Below are 10301 nucleotides of genomic sequence, written 5' to 3' on the forward strand. Positions count from 1 at the left end.
TATATTTCTGTTGTTGGAAATTCAATGCAAGTAGATGGTGGAAAAGATGCAAAACCGTGCATTAAATAAATGGAAGCAGTAACTTAAGTTTTTCCTTAATTTGGACACTGCCAATATTTAGACTCATTTATCGCTTAATAAACTATTTTCTAGAGGTGCAAAAGGAAAGGACACTTATATGTGTATTCTAGAAATTATACCATGCATTTTCTTTAAGCTAATTTTTCAGAATAAAAGCAAAATTTAATATATATATATATATTAAAAAAAATTATCAGATATAGAACGCTCAAAAAAAAAAAAACAATGCTGACTGTTATTATTGCTCTGGTATTATAAATGTTGTGTTGCAAAGGGAAAATCATACAAAAAGAAATAACGATGATAAATAATGATGAGTCTATTTATATTAAATCTATATTTTTCAATCTTATTTAGTATGTTATCTTTATTTTACTGATGTGTTTCTAACAGAGGGCGGCGCTGGTCAAATCAGTCTTTGGTTCCCTGATAGTAAAGCAGAAATGTCGCCCCCTCGTGTTGGGAGCAAATAGTAACGGTTACCTCCACTGTCACGTGAGACTGCCAGTAACGTGACTCTCATGAACGGGAAATGGGAACAGAGACAGGATAACTAACCCCACAATCTTGAATCACGTCTCCACTTTGTCTCGGTTGGTCGTCGGTTCCGTCCAGAGCAGCTTTCAGGGTCCTCGGTGGTCCTAGAGGGGTCCAATCAGCAGACAGGTGAGGAGAGACAGCCCTCATTTCGCTTTGTTTACTGCTAACTGTGAGCCACTTTTCCCACCTTAACTGCCTTTATGGTCACATTTAAAACCTTTATACTGTGTATTTCTATTTCTGTTTCACGCTGTACGTTGAAATATATTTTAAGCTTATAATTTTCTCTCTTTTATTGTGTTTTCCTTTGTGTGTTCTGAAAACGAAACTCAGCAGTTAGCTGGAATAAAATATGAACAAACAAAACTATCGCTGGGAAAATAGTTTATTTTCAAAAAAAGTTTCTCTTTTTCTCTGTGTTTCTCTCATCCACACTGATTAATTTTATTTGGTAGCACACAGTTCAGTCTATTAAATCAGTTTCTATCAGATGATTTCTATTAACCCAGCAGAACAAAGCAGCCTACAAAATGGGAAACAAAAAAGGGGGAATACAGAAACTAATTGAATTCCTTTAAAGAGACCTATTTTTTTATCTTTTGGTAAAAAAAAAAAAAAAAAAAAAAAAAACTTCCCAAACATCTCAAATCATTAATATGAAAGTTTAATTTATGTTTAATGAGTTAAAATGTGACTTTTTCTTTGTTAGGTCAATTAAAGTGGCACCAAAAGAGAAATGTACACATATATTGTATTATTCCTTCCATTATAGTGCTACCAGAGGAATATGTTTGCAGGAATGCAAATTTCACCTGATGATCGGACTGCTTCCCGTTTTTGAACAGTTGTCAGTTAATCTAGATCCTCTTTTTTGGACTTTTTAAAACTAAATCATGCCTTTGTTTCTTTGCTATAAACAGTATTGATGTTTGTTGGCCATGCGATAATATTTAACCTTGTTTTTTCAGATTTAAAGGTGGAAGTATTTTTCTTTGTGTCTGCAGTTATGGGCTCCCTGTTCCGAAGCGAGGAGGTGTGCCTGGTGCAGCTCTTCCTCCAGTCTGGCTCGGCCTATAACTGTGTGAGCGAACTGGGAGAGCTGGGATTAGTGGAGTTTAGAGACGTAAGTCAAATAATCGTTTCACCTTTTGCTTCAAACAGGTAGAGGTTGTGAGTTGAAAACTTCTCTTGATCTGATTGTTAGATAAAGAACTTTTCTACAGATGTTATCAAATTCCTTTCAGATTATTATAAAGCTATGTTTTTCCAAGATAAAGGGTTTGTTGGACACCAATATTTTCCTTCCTGCTTCTATAATAAGGTGAACATGAATAACCCGTCTTCCTCTTTTCTGTCTTTCTAGTTGAATCCTAACACGAATGCGTTCCAGAGGAAGTTTGTCGGAGAGGTCAGGCGATGCGAGGAGCTTGAGAAGACTTTTTGTAAGAATTTACTCATTCCTTCTTGTCCGCGGCGCCCTCCACAATTACAGTTATAGATGTGTCAGAAGTCCATCTGTCACAGCAGGAACATAATCGCACAGAAAACCAGAACCTTTAACTTGAAGATCTTAATTTAATTGGGGGGGAAAACTTGATTATTTTTGACTTCAAAGTGTATTTTTAACCTTTTTAAGCTTATAAGTGCATTTTAGTTTTATTCTTAATATACGACTTACTGTTTCTCTGTGTTAGAAATATATCACTACTTTATAAAATGGGAAATACACAAAAACCTGCCTGTCAAATAAGCACAAATAAGAGAAACACAGAGAAAGTAGCTTTCTGGCTTAAACTTAGCTGCATAAACGAAGTGGGATCAATAATCAATACGTCTGAAACAACTTTAACTGTTACAGGAATGCATGAGGAGCTAAGTTTATCTTTCAATCGCACGCAATGAACAGGATGGTTAATCTGCTGGGACTTTAAAACTGGAAACCTGTTCGTTAGTTTGGGCTTGATTATTTTTAAATAAAACAACTTTGGGGTTTTCTGGAGTCCTTCTGCAGGATGATGAAACCAAACCAAGACAGAAAAACACAAAAAGGCCTTTGGGCAAAATTGGAGCAGTGTTTTTTTTTTTTTTTTTTTAGTGCTCTTTAATGAAAATGCTGGTAGAGTTTTTTTGTTTCATAATTTTTCATCAATATCTGAATTTTTTTGTTTTTATTTTTTTTATCCTACTTTCTGGTATTGCACCTCAGCCTTTTTGGAGCAGGAGATCATTCGCTCCATAGACCCCCCCCTGAAGGGTCCCCTCCGCCCTCCGTCCCCTGTGCCTTCGGCCCCTCAGCCACGTGAACTCATCACCATAGAAGAGGAGAGTGAGAGGCTGGCCAGAGAGCTCAGAGAGGTGAGAACAGTGATGGCCATGATGCTGCTGTTGTGTCTCTAGAGCAGCGTAGTTTTGTGCTCAAGTTTTCGGGTTCCCCGTCTGTGTGCCCCCAGGTGTCCAGAAACAGAGACAGCCTCCGGACTCAGCTCACTCAGCTCTGTCAGTACAAAGGAGTCCTGACCCAAACACACTCACTTACAGCCACTCAGGTAAGTATGTGACCCTTAGGAGGTTCTTTAAAGTAACTGAGCAAAAGGAAACTTTAATTCTTTCCAATTACCACCTGCTTTTTTGACAGGCACCCCCACCTGTGCTGGAAGGCCACGGCCTGTTTGATCATCGCCAAGATATCCGCCTCAGGTAGGTGTCTCTCTTTGCTTCCTCTTCTTCTTTTAAGAGATTCACGGATCAATCAGAAAGACATTGAGAATGCAAGAATCAAATAAATATGGTGCATTTCCTCCTGACGAGACTTTAAGAAATGCATTTTAATATGAGCCCAGAAAACCCTTTGCACAAAGATCTTGTTTGTTTTTCAATCCCCATTAATTAATTGATCTCTCCCTCATCCTTAGTTTTGTTGCAGGGGTGGTCCATCCCTGGAAGGTCCCATCGTTCGAACGCTTGCTGTGGCGGGCATGTCGCGGTTACATTATCGTGGATTTTAGAGAAATGGCTGACCGACTTGAGCATCCAGACACTGTAGGAACTCAGAGATCTCAGATTTTACTTTATTTTTTAATCAAATGTTTCTATTTTGCCACTTCATCTGTTTTCTGCTTCTTGGTTTTCAGGGGGAAATGGTTCAGTGGACCGTCTTTCTTATCTCCTTTTGGGGGGATCAGATTGGACAGAAAGTGAAGAAGATATGTGACTGGTGGGGAAACTTGTACATCACTTTGTTTTTGATTTTGGTCTGTAATCTGAATTATTTCTTCATGAGGTAGATTTTTCTTTCAACAGCTTCCATACGCAGACATTTGCATACTCCGAGAGCCCAGCTGAGAGGGAGGAGATTCTGCAGGGGCTTCAAGGCCGAATTGAAGACATCAAATCGGTAAGCACACTTTTTTCTTTTCTTTTTTTCCTTTCTTTCAATATGGCAGCATTTCCTCTTTCTGGAAACTCCGAAAGTGTTTAGGATGGTTACTCATGGGCTCTTTTTTTCAATCATTATTAAAGCCTCCCCTTTCACTTCCTCATGGTGTATTCCAGGTGTTGTCTCAGACCGAAGCTTTTCTGCAGCAGCTGCTGCAGCGAGCAGTGGCCGTCCTGCCGCAGTGGAAGGTCAGGGTCCAGAAGTGCAAGGCGATCCAGTCGGTGCTGAACCTCTGCAGCCCGTCCGTGACAGATAAGTGCTTGATCGCAGAGGCCTGGTGTCCCACTGCCAAGCTGCCGGAGCTGCAGAGCGCCCTCAGAGAGGGAGGGGTGAGACGACGCAGCATTAAATCAGAGAACTGCAATGTTGTTCATTAATATTAGGAAGTAATTTCATTGATCAAGCTCTTTTTATGTCTTTAGAGGAAGAGCGGCAGTGGGGTGGACTCCTTCTACAACCGCCTGCCCTCCTCCACCCCTCCTCCCACCCTGTTCCCCCTCAACTCCTTCACAGCTGGTTTCCAGAACATTGTGGACGCCTATGGTGTGGCCAGCTACCGTGAGGTCAACCCAGGTTTGTCGCGTTGATATGTATCCTTCACATTATTCAGGGAATAAATACCTAAACCATCTCCTTTTGTTTTTCTGCAGCTGTTTACACCATAATTACTTTCCCCTTCCTGTTTGCGGTGATGTTTGGGGACGTGGGTCACGGTCTGCTCATGTCTTTGGCTGCCCTCTGGATGGTGCTTGAAGAAAAAGACCCCAAACTAAAAAACAATAACAATGAGGTAGAGTAAGTTATTCCTTTAGATTAGCTTTCACTAGTCTTTGATTTAATTTGACTTAAATCAAAGCATAACTTAACATAATCTTTTAAAAATAGGCTAAAATCTACATCACTGATCTATTTATTATTATTTTTTATTTTATGTTTCAATTGATCTTTCGAGACAAAGTTGGAGGACAAAAAATGACTGAAAACTAACTTTGGGCAGGATATTAATATGAGCAGAAACCTAAGCTGCCAGAAACGGAATTCGATTGTATTTATGTATGTGTAAAATTCTAAATTAAATGTTGTGGTTTGAAAGTAAATTAAAACTGTATTTATTAATGTAAAACGAATATTTAGTTCGACACATTTCTCTTTGAGTTCCTTAGTTCAATTTCTATTCTAAAATACAGATTTAATTATTTCTTTTTGTGAGCTAATCATTGGGATCCTTGGAAAAGACCAAAGGTCCGTTTCACAAAGCAGATTTAACAAAAAGTTAGATTCAAATCCGCAACTCTAAATAGATCTGACCTAAAGTCGGCAACAAGTATGAAAAGCCATTATCAGTGGACCACCGATTCGACCATTAACTATGACCACCGGCAACAGGAAGTCCCTATTTCACCCCACTGGGTCTAGAAATTTTAATGTAGAAATGCAAAAAAAAAAAAAAAAGGGAGAATGTGTTTAAAAGACAGAGAAACAGCACTACAGCTACAAAGGAGTGGACAATGGCGAAGGAGAAGGTTGTTGCTCCAGTTAATGCATAATTTTATATGAAGTGTCCTATGGCAGGTCGTTATTACATTTATTAAAAGGACTCCTCTCTCTTGTTCCGTTTGTAAGATTGTTCATGATCGAAATCACACTCCTAGACCTAACTGTAATATCTTTTCTAAATTACATTTTTGTTGCAGAAACTGAATTTTAGAAGGTTAAAAAAAAAATTATGCTAGTGAAAACTAAGTTTTATACATATATCTAGAAATGTTTACACATGTTAATTGGCTTTTCTGTGCCAATAATAAGCTACATGTACCAGCTATGCTTCTTGATGCTGGTAACTTATGACACTAAATTAGGATAACGTGCAGCAAGTGGCAGTGTCATGTTAAAGTAGCAGAAGTTGATTTATATTAGCACAGCTTCTAATATAGACATTTACTATTCGTGATAAATTTTGTTTTACCCAGCACTTCTCATGCATGTTAAACTTTTAATGAGAGTTTTGCTGCTAGTTATTGACATGAAGTAAATCTGTGTTCGATTACTCTTTCACAAGGACCCAGATGTGTGAGACAAAAGAAATCTGAATTTTAGATTTGAAATTGAATTCTAGACCTAAAACTGGAATTATTTAAAATAAAGATATTGAATATTTTCTGGGTATTAATATCAAGTTTGAAATTTTAGCAGCGTGACAACCCTTCCCTGCAGTCATAGCTGGTCCTTTCTAAGTTTTATCCATACGTCCTAATGTTTATAAAATGTTGGCATGGCCTTCCTGAAAGTAGCTGTAATTGTTTTTGAGGGATTTTAATCATGGAGTGGTGCAAACCGAGGTTCTGCCTGTGAATGAAAAGTTTCTGTGTTCAGATCTGGAGGATGATGTTCGGAGGACGCTATTTGATCCTGCTGATGGGCCTCTTCTCTATCTACACCGGAGCCATTTACAACGAGTGTTTTAGCCGAGGCATCACAACCTTTAGCTCTGGTTGGCACGTGGGGCCGATGTTTGAAAAGAACATCTGGAAGTGAGGATAAGTCATTATTTTGCTCAAAAAGTTTGAGTCATTCTTATATTCTTATCAATGTTGCAGCAACTGTGGTTTCCGCACCTTATTTCTTACCTTCCTGTTTCAGCTCATTGGTGCTGAAGGAAAACCAGTACTTGTCTTTGGATCCTAATGTGTCCGGGGTTTTCACCAGTCCCTATCCCTTCGGGATTGATCCGGTACAGTCTTCAGATTTCTTTATTCATTTTTTTATCTCTTTATTATTTGAACTTCATCTTATTTTGCCTTATTTGTCATTATTGACAGATCTGGGGTCTGGCGAACAACAAACTAACCTTCCTTAATTCATACAAGATGAAGATGTCGGTCATTGTCGGCATCATTCACATGACGTTTGGGGTCTGCTTATCGTTCTTTAACTACTGGTTAGTGATCATGTCTTATTTATTCATTTCTTCCAAACTCATCTCCACTGTTGCGTCCGTTAAGTCGTCTTCTCATCTCTTTATGTCCCAGTTTAATTTTCTGCAGAATAATTTTTGCTTTCTTCTCTCTGCTTCTTTCAGGCACTTTGGGAAGATCAGCAGTATATTCTTTGTGCTGATCCCCGAGCTGTTCTTCATGCTGTGCCTCTTCGGGTACCTCGTCTTCATGGTGGTCTTTAAATGGATCGTTTACACTCCAGCTGACTCCAGAATCGCCCCAAGCATACTGATCCACTTTATAGACATGTTCCTGTTCACAGACAACCCAGAGAACCCCCAGCTGTTCACGGGGCAGGTGTGTGCTCAGTGTGTCAGCAGACAAACATGTGATGCAGCTTGTTCTACATGAATTTCTTTCTTATTTAGCACAGAAAGACATTGGATGTATCAATTTTTCTGGTTCACAGGGGGAAATACTAATTTTAGTTTTAAACTCCTTGAGCATTCTCACATTTAGATAGTTTTCAACTTGTGGTGTTCAGTTGTTTCCCCCCCTTAGTGTCAACAACTAGTAGAACTGCCCTTTCATTGATTTCCAGCTCCAAGTTACAGATTTACAGAGTGAAACATTTGCTCTTTCATCCTTGCAAAATGGCTCAACCTCTATCAGACTGGTCTGGATTAAGTCTGGCCTTTGACTAGGCCAGTCTAACGTGAATACACTTTAAACCATAGCATTAGGCCTGGCTTTATGTTTAGGGTCATATATACGTTCTTTTGTGTTGTTACCTTTACTTCAGTTTTAAGTATTTTGCAGCATCCAACAGGTTACAGACTCCATCCACTGTAAGCAGCAACCCCAGAGCATGACACTACCACCACCATGTCGTAATGATGGTATGGTGCACTCGGAAGGACGTTTATAGCCTTTGGGGTGCATTATTGTCACATATCAACATTTTTTTATTGAGATTTGTGAATCGTTTTGCAATTCACCTCCTAATTGTACCCTACCTTGTTTTAACTAATACATAAAAATCTAAAAGAGTCAAAAGTAACCAGCTGTAACATAATAAAATTGATTTTTTTTTTAAATTGTAGTATTATTTAGAAGTAGATTGTAAATATTCTGTACTTTACTTGTTTTGCCTGCTGCTGGAAGTAAGCCGGTTCTGTAAATGTGATATTGTTAAGCAGATTACTGTCAGACTCCAGATTCCACTTTTATAAGGAGCACATGAACCTAATAATTGCAAACAGTGGAGCAACTGTTGCTCACTTTATTGACCTGTATGGGTTCCCCCCGGAAGATATATTTTTTATGCACTATTACAACTAGACTATTTGTTGTTGAATGTATTTTTGTTCCTAATTTACAGCTTATAGTGCAGAAGGTCCTGGTTGTTCTGGCTCTGTGTTCAGTCCCTGTCCTCCTGTTGGGGAAACCTGTGTGTGAATATGTCTCCCATAAATCAAGACGGCGGCAACACTTAGTAAGTCTTTGATTTAGTGCGCTTAATCTCTTTTTAAGATTGTTAAAGGTCATTGGTTTGTTAAATCAGATTTTTCTCTCCATGACAGGATGAGGACAGACGGCCGTTGGTGGCCGACGAAGGCTCAGTCAACACGGGCCAGGGGGAGGTGGAGGCAGGAGCGGCTGCAGAGGAGATAACTGTAATTGAATTCATAAAGCAGACTTAATTTTCTTTGCTGCACCCGTGCTTCTCATTTAACAATCTGATCTACATCCCCAGCAGGAGTTTGATGCAGCAGATGTGTTCATGCATCAGGCCATCCACACTATTGAGTACTGCTTGGGCTGCATCTCCAACACAGCCTCCTACCTGCGGCTTTGGGCCCTCAGTTTGGCTCACGCACGTTAGTACAGACACATGATGTGCACAACAGCTTTTCCTCTTTAGAACAAATCTGGCCATTTTTTGTCCTTTACTCTGTGACTCTGACTCAGTTGTTTCTCCACAGAGCTGTCAGAGGTGCTGTGGGTCATGGTCATGCGTATTGCCCTGACTTGGAAAGACTATGTCGGATCCGTTGTGCTCAGTGTGATTTTTGCCTTCTTCGCTGTGTTGACCGTCTCCATCCTCCTGGTCATGGAGGGGCTCTCAGCTTTTCTACATGCGCTCCGTCTGCACTGGTAAGATTGTGAAGATTGCATGCAAGCACTGTATCTCTTTAATGAGTCAGCTGTGTTTCCACATTGCCTTGTGAATATGTGTCACAGTGGCGGACGGTCTAATCAGAGCCATGGGTTGCAGCTTCTGTCTCATTAATCCTCGCTTTGTCTTTCTTCTAGGGTGGAGTTTCAGAATAAGTTCTACAGCGGAACAGGCTACAAACTCAGCCCGTTCTCTTTCGCCTCACTGATCAACGCTGCACCTGCAATATGATGAGCCAGATAATTACAAAAATGTTAAATTAACTAAAGCATTTCTGTATCTTAATGGTATTCTACCACCTGTATGCCATGAAAGGTTTAATTAACTTACACAATAATCAGGATGAAAAATGAAGACTGTTATTTTTATATCAACAGAAAGGTACAACCACTTGCTTAATTATGAACCCATTATATGAAAACTACACCTCTATTCCCTTTTTGGTATTTTTAAACTGTAATACAACATAGTAGTTTTTTGGGGGTTTTTTTTATATGCAAGTTCAAAATGTTATGTAACTTTTTTCTGTGTGATTATTTGAAAACATGAATTCTGAAAAGGGAAAGACCTTGTGCTGATGAATCTTTTTGCAGTAAAGGGGAATTCGACAGGGTTGACTTGGTCTTGTTTGGTAATTTAGTCTGAATGATATTTAAAAGCCAAAGACTTTCCTTCATGATCGTGTCCCAACAGGTTTTTCTAGTGCCTTACTGAAGCCGGTATGTTTAAATCTTTGCTGCTGTTCTTATGCCACTTCAAGCCTTTCTGTTGGCATGTTTTTTTGTTTTTGTTTTTTTTTTTCAATTTAACTGATTGCATTTAATCAAATTGGAAATTAAATAAAGTGTTGTTCCTGATAACTACTATGTGAAGCTTGGTTTTTATACATGTGGACTTGTTGCTAATCCAAACTCTTTATGAGGAATGTTTACTCTATCATAATGACAGGTTTGCATAGTAATTATTGAAGACTTTAATAAAAAACTTTTAACAATAAACTCTAAATAAATTGGTGTTGAAATTTAAGCTCTGTATTTGTCAAAGAAAGTGGTGGGGGTGGAATTCTAACCAACTTCACCCAACACCCCTTAAAAATTATAACCTTTTTCTCATCATTTATTTATTTATT

At 38.8% G+C, this 10301-nt stretch overlaps 1 protein-coding gene across 2 annotated transcripts; it reads left to right on the forward strand.

Annotated features, from left to right (window-relative positions):
- The first annotated feature begins 558 nt into the window (after positions 1-558).
- Positions 559-10030, forward strand: tcirg1b (T cell immune regulator 1, ATPase H+ transporting V0 subunit a3b). 2 transcript variants are annotated; one of them, XM_038296527.1, is made up of 21 exons: positions 559-747; positions 1626-1744; positions 1985-2063; positions 2828-2976; positions 3072-3167; positions 3257-3318; positions 3534-3660; positions 3753-3835; positions 3922-4015; positions 4174-4386; positions 4480-4630; positions 4708-4847; positions 6431-6588; positions 6698-6788; positions 6877-6995; positions 7137-7350; positions 8375-8488; positions 8577-8669; positions 8750-8873; positions 8979-9150; positions 9310-10030. In XM_038296527.1, the coding sequence occupies exons 2-21, from the start codon at positions 1628-1630 to the stop codon at positions 9401-9403; spliced, it is 2490 nt and encodes an 829-aa protein (XP_038152455.1). In that variant the 5' UTR covers positions 559-747; positions 1626-1627; the 3' UTR covers positions 9404-10030. The 2 variants fall into 2 exon arrangements, with proteins under 2 accessions (XP_038152455.1, XP_038152456.1); XM_038296528.1 differs by having other exon boundaries at positions 8753-8873.
- Positions 10031-10301: the final 271 nt, after the last annotated feature.

This window comes from Cyprinodon tularosa, unplaced genomic scaffold (assembly GCF_016077235.1).
Source record: "Cyprinodon tularosa strain WSP-4 unplaced genomic scaffold, ASM1607723v1 ctg371, whole genome shotgun sequence".
In the NCBI taxonomy this organism is placed as follows: Eukaryota; Metazoa; Chordata; class Actinopteri; order Cyprinodontiformes; family Cyprinodontidae; genus Cyprinodon; species Cyprinodon tularosa.